General features: G+C 44.0%; 1 protein-coding gene across 1 annotated transcript in view; it reads right to left on the bottom strand.

The window, feature by feature from the left end:
• Positions 1-1,196: 1,196 nt before the first annotated feature.
• Positions 1,197-12,752, bottom strand: part of pard6gb (par-6 family cell polarity regulator gamma b) — a 42,705-nt gene continuing 31,149 nt past the window's right edge. The window contains exon 3 of the mRNA XM_084080228.1: positions 1,197-3,025. Coding sequence (XP_083936354.1) covers positions 1,962-3,025 — 1,064 coding nt within the window. The 3' untranslated portion in view covers positions 1,197-1,961. The remainder of the gene's footprint in view (positions 3,026-12,752) is intronic.

The raw sequence follows: 12,752 nt of genomic DNA, 5'->3' as shown, positions 1-12,752 counted from the left end.
ACCAGGCCAACAGGCCGGGAGGCAGAGGTTATGTTTCCACCCCTGTGCGTGTGTTTGTGTGTCCGTCTGTCTGTCTGTGTGCAGCCAATCTAATAATTGTCATAAACCACAGGACAGATCAGCATCAAACTTTGCACACTCCCAGTAGGCCAGGGATGATGACACTCCACCAGTGCGCCCAAAAGTTTTCAAATCAGCCTCATTGTGGAGCTAAAACAGGCTGCTCTACGTTTTGGACTATAACTCGACCATACAATCAACAGTTTTTGTCCCCTGGATTCCTTGGACAAGGACACAACTCTCCATTTAGGCTACACCCATTTTCATAGATTTTACACCAATAGGCAGACTGGCAGGTCACTGTCAGACATAGTGACAATGATCCATTAGCTGTTAGACCAATGTGTCACCCCAAGTATACATGGCAGATAAGACTTCATTAGCAGATAGGTGAAAGCGTTTTTCTACTGTTAGAGGCCCTGCGACCGGCAGCAGAACAGCATTCCTGCAGTCCAGTAGGCCCTACTGGACTGCAGGAATGCTGTTCTGTTGCCTACTGAGTAGGGATAGCAAACAGTTTGAAATGAACACTACCTAGATGCTAGCCTGATATTCTGGTTAACCACATTAACCCTGCCATCCCTACTTTGGGCAAGTCATTATAGGCGAAAATATATATTAAAAAAACATACTCAAACTAAATGGGACAATAGGATCCAATGTTGATGTACAATAATGTTTCTCATACCCTGCTGTGCCATAATTAATACTTTAAAAAAAATAAAAAACTATCGATTGTGTTCCACCTTGGATCAATGGAATTAATGTAGTATACTTTAAATTCTTATTAATTGGTATCACTTCAATATTAATGTTATATTATCATTAACAGCTTAAGTGTTTTGCCAATTATTTGAGGGCCCAGTTGCAATGCCCTCACAGCCCACCAGTGAGCTCTCGCCCACAGGTTGAGAACCAGTGCTATACAGTAGGTAGTCACTGGTCAGCTTTTGCTGTGACTGTTGCGGTCAGACCTTTAAATATTTTTTTAGGTGGCCTCCCTACTCTCAACTGTCAGGAGACAAAGAAAACTGCAGCTTTCAAAAGATTACAGCTTTAAATGTCATGGAAAATACATGAACTCAATTCATCGTCATTTAAATCCTGATGCAAAAAACACATTTATAAGCAGTGAATTTGTTAGGCTTAGAATAATTTATTGGAGCAGATACAAAGATTTCGTCAGAAAACACTTAAAAGAACTATTAAGAAATTCAGAAAGTTTACACAGCATTTATCAGAAATATAGAATTACTCTTTAAAATAAAAAGTTCATAAACAAAACCTCAAAGTTGGTCCCAGTAAAAAGAATGAGAGAATTGTATTAAAAGTGGTCACTAAGAAGGATAACAGGCTGTACGCACATTCAGATACCACGGACTAGCCTAAAAACGGTTACTTGTCCCGATGTCGATTACATACATACAAATCTTCTGTAGTAAGACAAAGACAACGTTTAAAAATACAGAATGCAGACGAACTCTTCTTGTTTCCTGGTTTACAATTTCTTGTTACCTTTTATCTTGTAAAAACAAAAAACAAGAAAAAACTAAAGTTACAAAATTAGTTTGAGGCGCTCATACTCTTATACCCCCAACCTGGGATGTTCCCATTAAAGTCTCCGTGCAGTGGGGATATTTCTGCACGTGTGCGTGTGTCTGTGTGTCTCTGTGTGTGTGTGTGTGTGTGTGTTCTGTGTGGTTTGTGTGTGTGTGTGGGGTTTGTGTGTGTGTGTGTGTGTGTGTGTGTGTGTGTGTGTGTGTGTGTGTGTGTGTGTGTGTGTGTGTGTGTGTGTGTGTGTGTGTGTGTGTGTGTGTGTGTGTGTGTGTGTGTGTGTGTGTGTGTGTGTGTGTGTGTGTGTGTGTGTGTGTGTGTGTGTGTGTGTGTGTGTGCTGTGTGTATTATAGGGTAATAACAGTGCCATCCTCCTCCACCCCGCCCCTGGGCAGTGCCAGGCTGTGTCGTGGGTCCGTTTTCAGGGAGCTGAGGATTTTGTGCAGGCTGCCGTTGCTGTGACGGAGAGCCGGGTTGCTGCTGTGGTGCTGGGGCTGAGTGTGGTGGTGTTGGTGGTGGGACTGGGAGTGGGACTGGGGGTTATGCTTGAGGTTCAGGTCTCTGTGAAGCTGGTAGCTGAGGCTGTTGTGGTGGTGAGAACCCCCGTTGAGGCTGGGCTGGGAGTGGAAGGAGGCGGTGGAGACCACAGAGGCGGGCCGTGGAGTGGGGGGGCTGGGGGGTTCTGGCAGGGCCGGCGCGGGGACTTGCGGATGCAGGCGAGATGCATCGGACGCTACCGATGCGTTTGACCTCCGCGACGGCCGCTTGATGCTACTCTCGATGACGATGTCCGCATCGTCGTCGCTCTCCAGGTCATCGGGGTAACCGTGGGCCCCCACGCTCATCATTCCCGACGTGGCTGCGGACAGGCTTGGGTATCCTGCCGAACCACTGCTGTCGGAGGACTGGCCCGAGCTGCCGGAGATCCTGCTGCTCCTGACCACGTTGTTGCGCTGGTTCACCGGCTTGACTGTCACGATCAGGTTGTGGCTGTTGGCGATCATCATGTCCGTGACCTGGTCCAGTGATTTACCCGTCACCTCAATGCCGTTCACCTCCAGAACCTCGTCGTTGACCGCCAGCAGCCCCGTGCTCTCAGCCAGGCCCCCTGGAACCATCCGGGAGATGAAGATCCCCGGGACCTTCTCCAGGCCGTGCGGTGTCACCCTGACACTGGTGCCGTCCCGGATGTAGAATCCCAGCGGCTTGTCCGAGCCGTGGCGGTAGAGACGCACGCGGCGGTGGGACTCGGGCAGGATGTCCACATCTATGATGGAGGAGACGGGCCGGAAGTCCTGTGGCATGCCGATGCGGATGTGCGGGCGCTTGCGGTTCACGTCGTTGTTCCGCAGTGCGACCACCGCCTTCTTTCTGCGTGTCAGTGTGCCAAAGTTGGCGTAGTCAACCTCTTCTGCAGAGAGGGAGAGAGAAGAAAAAATATCTATTGAGAACTTGTAACTCATGTTCAACTCGTATAACAGATGTTCGACGCATAACTCATGTTCAACTCATAGATTAATAGTAATTAAATTCACATTAACCATTTAAGCGCCTTTTCTAGAATAGGGATTAAGTCACATGTGAGGTTGTAGATCTGCTATTTTGGCTATTTTTTTTACATTTTTGCCAATAATGGCATGCCAGAAATAGGGATGCCAGGGTTAAAGTGGTTAAAGTGAAATAACATTGCTCCTTATAAAACAACTGAAATGGGAGCAAAAAACGTTGACATGCTGGAACGAGTTCTTGAAGAAATGTACACAAGAAGCTCAGTAGCTGTCTACACAAGTAAATCATGCCGCAAGAGACATTTTCCTGTCTCTGCAAACTCACGGGCCTGACTCACAGATGTGCTTGACAATACCACTGTCTGTAAAAGCCATGTTAACCATGTTTCATTTATACAGGTCTTCATTCCTTATCCTGAAAATGCATTGTGTTTATTGTAGCCATTAACAGGCCTTAACCTTCTCCAGAATAAGGCAGGATCCTATAATATTATAGAATAAAGGGCAAACCACGTGTTAAAATGTTAAGATGATGACATGAGTGCACGTCAGCTTTATTTGTGTCTTCTTGCAGCAAGTTCAGCTGTGCCAATAAATACAGCTGCTAATGAAACCCTGACACGGTGTGTGTGCTGAGTGTGCAGAGCGTTCCTGTGTGTGCTCACTGCTGACAGAGGTGACCCACCCTGGAGCTACTTACGCAGCTGCTGTACAGAGTAGGGGCACAAACGTATAGATCACACACATGCACGGACGTGCACATGCACGCACACAAACTTTATAAACTTTTGGTAATCAATATTTCATCTAAAAGGCCAACAGCTCAACTGAACTATCGATTGTCAAAATCACGCCTCTCTGGAATGAAACTGCAAGGAGAAGATTAATATTGACTGCATCAGTTAAAGCACGATTATCTGACGATGGAGACTTTCAGCAGCCAAACTAGATCACTTTCAGAGAAGTTACTAGTTAAATGTTCACGGTGTCTGTTCAAAATGTTCAAAAATACAATTGCCACAAATGTTGGTTGCTTTTCATTTTGTCCCCAATGTAGTTATTGGGGACAATGCGGTCCCTGTCGCTGCCGACGTCCACTGTTGACCTGTGGAGGGTGTAAACAACCACATAGATAGTCACCAGCCACTTCTTTTCACTTGAGCGAGTAGTTCCACTGAGAGAGCAAAACACATGCTGAGGTTCACACTATCTTCCCCAGTTCCACCTCCCCTCTGAACATCCAGCACCTCAACTAACCAGTAGGAGTTGCTAGTGCAACAAGAACACAATCCCCCATCGGCTTCCCACTCGCGAACACTAACAATTGTGTTGGTTAGTGTGCCAGGCCCGGCAGGAGGTATCGCTGCTGGGAACCGAAGCCGGGCCTCTGCGGTGGCCGGTGTTATTTTATTGACTACTATTTAGAAAAAGAGAGGAGGAAAGATGGAGCCCAACTTGAGCAGTGATGGAACACCAATCATTTACTCTGGGGAGTCACAAATAAGGGAAACTTAAGAGAGGATAAAATGCATTAGGCTGACCCTCTCTTTGATGGATAGTGAGAGACAGACAGACGGAGAGATAAGAGCCCTATGTTAAATAATCTCTCTTGCTCCCCCCCTTCTCCAGCCAACAGGAAATCTGGACACTGCAAAGGACCCTGTGACAGGAAGTGACGGTCCCCAGGCGAGTGCATCGGTTCTACTGCTTCCATGGCAAGAAGAATGAGTCATCCTGGCCCTACTGTTTGGGACACCTGCATTACACAATAAAGCAATAGAGCTGTGTGTGTGTGTGTGTGTGTGTGTGTGTGTGTGTGTGTGTGTGTGTGTGTGTGTGTGTGTGTGTGTGTGTGTGTGTGTGTGTGTGTGTGTGTGTACACTAGGACAGGTAATGGACATTCAGAGCATTCTTCTCTTGTTCTGCTACATTTTCTCAGTGGGAGTGTGTACCTCAGCCATTTGGCGGTGTTATACTATGTTGCACACTTAAGATAGCTGATCTACAAGCTCACAACGTGGTACACCGTAACACGCTGTGAGCTTGTAGATTGGCTATTTTCGGCACACAACCAAGTACAGTATAAATCACGCTATACAGCTCTGACTCATCACTTTTCTACCTCTTCCTCCTTCCATCCTGTGCAGAGTTTTAACCCACAGGAGGACAGCCTGTTCCAATAACGCTTTGCAAAACACACCGTATGGTTAGGGAGGTGTTAGGGGAATGGTCAATTGAAAATAGCACTCAGTCAGCAGACGATGTGACATGAAACGGCGGTCGGTCGCTGCTTTGCGGCCCCATATGGAGCAGCAGATGGCCTCTAAGGGATTCGGAGGCCAGAGACCCCAGAAACCACATAAACTCAAGACAAGCAGGCGATTTTCACATATGTCTCTGGCTGTGCCGACACGTGCCATGCCATTGCAAGCGAAAGTGTTTTAACTGGCTGACAGAAGGAATAGTCTGGAAAATACCTTCTTTCAATGTCCAGCTGTGGTGAAATGTGTTTCTAGAACAATGCCAATTTCTTTTTTTCCTCTATTTGTTTTTCGCGAAAGCTTCTGAATGTCATCAAAGTATGGAGTGGTAGGTATTCTTAGTTTAGTGTGTACGTCGTGGCAGAAGTTGTTTTGATTGAATCCAGACAAGGCATTTGCTAAAGGCCTGGAATTTCTGCCACAAGTGCAAGTCTCCCTGATGGGAACCATATTGGTGGGAGCGCTGCCGAGTCTCATTACAGGTCCTTGGTACAACGCCCTCGGTCCACGCCCTTACCTTGTCTAAAGCATCAGTCCTGCATTTACTTGGAAAGATGCAGACAGAAATGCATGCATTGAGTAATAATTATGATTCTTCTAAGTAATATGTTTCACAGACACAGTGGCAAAACCCATAGAAATCTCCTATTGGTAATATACTAGTCTTTCGTAGCCGGACGACCCGAGATCTTTGCTGACCGATACGTCTGGTGAAAACTAAATACAATGTAGTGGTTAGAACAGTGGTCGCAAATGGACAGCTGCTAACAAACATACTCCCACTGCTGACAACAAATCATATCACCGGCCCAACATAACGGAACACCCTGAAGTCAGTCATTTATTTTTTTAAATCTCCAATTGTTTCCATCCAGTTATAGCCACTAGAGTGAATACAGACGTCACTAGACGTATCAGTAGGAGGTCGTCTGGCTACATGAGACTAGTATAATACTGTAGGTTTAAAGAACAGTTTTTACAAGCTTAAAGACCCAGCATGCACTTGATATGTCTTGATATGTCTAGTGTCCCAGTTGCATAGTCTTCATCTTTATCACTGATTTTATGGGTGTGACATGCTACAGAGAGGAAGTGGGAAAAAAACACCAGGCGCATGAGACCAAAGCAAAGCTAGAACTACATTCCCTTGGTAACACAAGTCTAGAGAGCAACCCCAGATTCCAGAACCCTCGGACGCCAGAGGAATGGGATATCCAGTAACAGAACCAGACGCTGGCACCAGAACTCTCTCTGTGTGTCTGTCTGTAAGCATGGGATACTGGCCGTGTCAGCGAGACTCGCTGGGAGTAGATGGGTTCAAATGGGTTTTTCCATTGCAAGATTAGAAGCTACAGTATGTTGCGTTACTATGCTACTTGACTGCATTCCGGGGCCTGGCAGGTATCGTGCTTTAGTGAGAGACAGAATGCCTTGAGAGTGAACAAAGGTAACATTCTGAGCTATAAATACTAGAAATGTCCAGTTTGTTCCTTGCTTTACTTTATTATACATCTCAAATAATTGAAGGTGGATTCTTTTTAAATTCAATCTTCCATCATAGTTAAAGCAAAGCCATAAAGGGTCATTTTTTTTACTTTTCAGTTGATATTTATTTTTTGGTTGTTGATGATTTTGTGCAACAAACCATATTTATCCTTAACTACTTTCAACCTGGCATCTCCATTTTGGGTGAAAACTTAGTATAGCCGATCTACAAGGTCAATGCGATGCAAACACGTAGATCAGCTATTTTCGCTAGTCATTGTACGACGAAGTATATAGGGCTCAAGTGGATTAGCCTCCTTAGGCAGACCAATCCAATTTCATTTGATCACATAAAAAGGAGCAACAGAGAAATGATGCATCAGTTTCTACAGCTTACAGGACCTGAACAGCCAAGTGTGAGACAGACACATAGCACAGGAATTCTGGTACAGGCGTTGTAGACTCAGTGAGCACCGTTTGGCCCATCAGACACAGGTTACTGTAATGGCTCCTGACAAAACTAATCCGTACCTCACTGAAGAATGATGGTTAAGCCAATGTGAACCCGCCGATCAAAGGCCGGCTGGATCCAGACATGTGTAAGCCCAAAACAAGTCACAGAACCCAAGCCTTTTATACATGACGAGTGATTAAATTGGACTTTATTTTTCATCAGTTATTATTTATATTTTATAATAAAATTGTATAATTGCACATGTGCACGCAGCTGCGCAAAAACACACAAAAGCCGTTTGCATTTACCCACAAACTTTCATTCCTTTCTAACCAAATGCTATGGCATGCTACTACAAATCCAGCCAAGGAGCATGGTTAAATGCTGACAGAGACGGAAAAAAAAAACATTAATTCACTTACATACTGAATAACTTTTGTGGTTAACTAGCCAGGACTATCAGTGAGAGTAATGTGAGAACTTGCTCAAGGCTTAGTGGATAAGGACCAGACAGATTATGAATGGTTGGACACAGAGAATTCTACTTTGCCTCTGTATATCTTTTCCTCACCATTGCCAAGTTTTTCCCTAATGCACAATGATTTTCTTGTTTTTGTAAACAACTTTACATTTCAATACAAAATGAATGGTCAACCAACTCACCATGAGAAATTAGGTCTGTGGAAAAAGGCTCAACCTAGACCACCTGACCTAGCTCCCACCCACAACCCACATAAGGTCAGGGTTTAGGGGTCAGAGGTGAAGAGGAGAGCTGGTGGGCGACTGCTCTAAATTCTGCTCTCCGTTTCTACCCGTGTATGTGTGTCTGTGCAAGAAACATCAGTGCAGTGGAATGTAGGGCTTCATGTAATTGGAGATATTTCAGAACAGGTTGAACACACAGGCCTGGACCACTTTCACTGAACGCAAGCAAGATCTTCAAGCCAATGGCATCTTGGTAGCCTTCACAACCTTGGACTCGCTTAAGCAACTTAAGATTTTGCCAGATTTAAAATCTATGCGTATCACACAATTCTTGCACTAGATTCTGTATCTGTATTCTGTACATTCAATACTTTACATTTAAACATTTACCAATACACCTTTTTGATGTAGCCATTAAAATAAGTGAAATGTAAAAAGCTGGTTTGAAAGGTTAAAGGGACAGTCAATGAGGTTGTACTAACAGTATTTAGACACCAGAACAACCAGAAGCTAGCTAAGTAGCTAACATCTGCTTCTGGGTTCCCCCTTGCCAGCACCATGCTGATCTTGCGGTAATGAAGCCAACGAGAAAGGAAAGTCTTTGTTCCACTGAAGCCCACCTATAGTTAACTGAAGCTGTGAAAAGAAGGCCCTTGAAACAGGTCTACTGCTTTTTCATCATCTCTAATAAAACCCAGGAATCTAAAGGAGTTTTATGATGGCCTATTAAGGCCTCCCCACACACTTTGTACTGGCATGTCTTCTTACATTCACTACTGGCCCAACATAACCATAAACAACATGGTGGAAACGTTAACGAACCAAAGCAAAAACATATTCCTATTTCGAACCACCGTTTCATATGCCTATTTACGTTTTGCTAAAAAACATTTACAACAAGAGACGGCTGTGCTTGATTAATACATTGATGATATGGGGAAATTGATAATGGGAAGTACGTTCAGGTGTTGTAGCAGCAACAGCAGCACAGCAGTAAGCGTGAAACACAGATAGGTACAGGTAAGAATAGGGAGATACGAATAAAGATAAAGTCAAATAAATTGTCTATCAATAAATAAAGTATAAATGTTATCTATCACCAGTGAATCAATATACTGCTCACGGAAATGGCAAAAAAAATGAAGGGTACTAATTGTTCCCTTAACTCTTTGAGCAGTATATCACCAATGGATATCTGAATGAGTATCTGGATAACACATGTGAAGATGTACAGTCTATCAACAGAGATTATTAAAGTTATGTAAACCCATAAGTTTGTGTTTGCAACAGAAACATTCATTATTCAATTTACCAACATATCATCTGCAACATTACAGGAATTCCGTTTCTCTTCCCTTGTTATACAATAGTAACTGAAGAAACTAATTATTTTTGTGAAGGTGTTTTGAGTACTGTTCCATAGGTGTGGCATTTCACACCAAGAGTTCTGAAAGTTTGCACTAGCTGTCTCAGATATTTGTGATACGCGTGTTGGCATAGCGGTTAAGAGTAGGACTCTGGAGGTTGAACTACTTTCCACAGCAGTTAATAAAACAGATATTTCCTCCATGTAATGCACATGTATGCAACATGCAGACGTGTAAATCTGTATGAATGGAGACCTTTATGCAAATTGGTCAACAAATGCGTGTGACTGCAGTTATCTGTAAGCGCAGTGGTGGTGACAATAAGCACCCCTTCAGTGCAGACTTAGCGGTGTGCCTCAAGGTCGTGACCCCCAGAGGAGGTGGTGGTATTTTTACATGTTGGTATCACCCTCACACTACTAACCCAACTGGGTCGCTTACAAACACTTGATCCTCTTTTAGATGGATATTTACTCCTTCGCAGGAGTCTAAAAGGCTAACTGATATTGTGCTAACATGCTGCACTAATAATACTATATTACATACAGTATGACACTATGAAAACAAGAATATGTTGACTGCATGGAAAGCAAGGAAAATTATTTGAGGCAAGGCCATTAACCACATGAACCGTAGAATCCCTATTCTGGGCATGTCATAATAGACTTACATTTGGCTACTGTTGCGACGTGTTGCAAGCTTGCACATTGGCTAATTTTGAAGAATATATTTGGTGTGGCGCCCGCTGGCCTAGCGGTCCAGGCACATACCACATAGGCTGGTAATCCAGTCTGACAGCGTGTTGCGGGTTCGACTGCCGATCCCTACAACCTTTGCTGCGTGTCACCCCCCGCCATCTCTCTCCCCGTTTCCTGTCAGCCTACTTTCCTCTCAATAAAGGCAGAAAAAGCCCCCAAAAAATAAAAAAAGAATATATTTGGTGTAGAGGGGAAAAAAGGGAGCAAATATCGATCCCTGGGGGGGGGACACTGGTCAACAAAGTACTGCATAAGGTTTAAGCGGTTGAAGTGCTTGAAGTAGATTTGTGCAAAAATAAACTCAATATTTAAGGAATTCTACCTACATTGTTACATGGTTAGCATTTATGATTTTTACAAAAAGGGAATGATTGCTTCCAAGAACATCTGAGTAAAGATGGGCTTGTATTCCTCAAAGCACGATGGCGAGAATTTAGCCTCTGACCCAGAGCAAGATGCTCCAACTATATCCAGTTATGTCTAGGAAAGAGGTCTCCTTTCTCCTCTAGCCCTCAGTCATGGTCTTTTCCTGGGCAAGCGTGACAAAGTGCTTAGTGACAGAAGAGACCATAACCACCACAAAGACAAAGAATAACGCTGAGAGACCCTGATGCTTTTTATATTAGGTCACTGGCTGCTGTGGCAGTGGGCTTCATTCCTGGGTCTAATAGAAACACACACACACACACACACACACACACACACACACACACACACACACACACACACACACACACACACACACACATATAGAGTCTTCCCACTAGCAAAGCCACCAGCAGTAAATTGCATGGAGTGGAGTAGAACGAAATGAAACAACTCATGACAGAGCAGAGCAAGCTTTACAAAATGCAGACGAATACAATACTGTAAAGTAAGTGTACACTGAGTCTGAGCCAACACCCCCTACTCCTCATTCACAATAGAAAGGACTCATTTTAGAATGCAAAATAAAATGCAGAGAGCCTTGAACACGCATTTATATCCCCATAGTGTGAGGGCCTGAATTGATGGTCGCATGGCAACACTCCGCTGCTCAGTGTAGTGGAGTGTCGTTTTTGAAAGATGGAACCTCATGCTTAATTTGCGAGGTAGCGTAGCACACCAAAGATACTGTAGCTGATCTACAAGCCCCCAATGCGTCGCATCACGCAACTCCTGTATGTAATAAAGTATAAATCAGGCTTCACCATACCGGTCTCTACCATACAAATCAGAAGAACAATCAACTCATGGAACTAGAGAGCAAGTACTTTTCTCCCTGTCCAAAGTACTTTGCCTGCAAGGACAAGGAATGTAATCAAGGTGGCATACCAACACACGTAGATAGCAAAGCTTTTACTCTCCCATGCAAACAAACCACATCTTCTAATACAATAAGTCTGGATATTGCAGGAAATTCACAATCAACATGTCACATGAAAATATGCCATGTACACAATGATACTGTAGCATATACATCATAATACAAAAAGGCAAGGCATTTATGACTATGGCCATTTCTGTAGACATATTTTACATGAATGACATTTTCCTTTTTTTATATGACATATACTGCATACATATATGGTTTCTATGCCTCAAACTATCCACATGCTTTGGGCATATATGACAGTCTGGATTTCTCATATAGCATTTCTGTATGGGTATTCCCTGTTGAAAATGGCAGGGAGCATTTCTGTGTGTGTGTGTGTGTGTGTGTGTGTGTGTGTGTGCGCGCACACGCACGCACGCACGCAGGCTGCTGCCAAGATATTCAACTAACACTAACATGGAAAAAGTGAACCCAGACAGAAAAAGGGACGACTTCTTTTTTAAAACAAGCAAACATATTTCACATTCTTGTTGGGGTGGCTGAGGCTGCTAGCAGTGCCTGGAAATGTGGAGCGGCCTGAAAACGAACATAGTCACTGACAGCTGCCGTGTATGATGCCGCGGAACTTACTGGAAGTTCCTCTGGGCTTGTACCACACACAGACAAACATGGATATTTAGGCTGCATGTGTGTGTGTGTGTGTGTGTGTGTGTGTGTGTGTGTGTGTGTGTGTGTGTGTGTGTGTGTGTGTGTGTGTGTGTGTGTGTGTGTGTGTGTGTGTACACGCACACAAATACATGCATAACATAATCAGCTGACCACCTAATGTATGTCTTGTTCCCTCAGGAATGGGGTAAAAGGAGAAGACACTTGCATTGTCGAAAGCCAACAAAAACAGCTCTGTCGACAGTTGTGTTATGTCTCAACAAGCGGATTAAGTGCACATTCTGCACAAAAAAAGGTAAATTATCTAACAAGGTTGACAGGACAAATAAAGTACTGTACTACTTACTGTAGACTTACGTACATGCAGTCAAACTAAATTTCGCATGTACCTGTTTAAGTTAGAGTATTTTTTTGGTAGCCCTTATTTATCCTGCGGGGGAACCAGCTGATGGCTTCTCAGATCGCTATGATGAGCACTCTGGGGGTGGGCGGGTGGGGTCATGGGTTAAGGGTCTTGCTCAGGAACACTGACACGTATCACTGGATGGGCTGGGAGGCGAACCGGTGACCTTCTAATTACCAGACGGCCACTCTACCCACTAAGTTAAGGCCATCCCAT

This window comes from Gymnoscopelus microlampas (genome assembly GCF_963454915.1).
Source record: "Gymnoscopelus microlampas genome assembly, chromosome: 15".
In the NCBI taxonomy this organism is placed as follows: Eukaryota; Metazoa; Chordata; class Actinopteri; order Myctophiformes; family Myctophidae; genus Gymnoscopelus; species Gymnoscopelus microlampas.
Note: the sequence above shows the minus strand (reverse complement) of the source record. Positions and strands in the feature narration are given on the sequence as shown.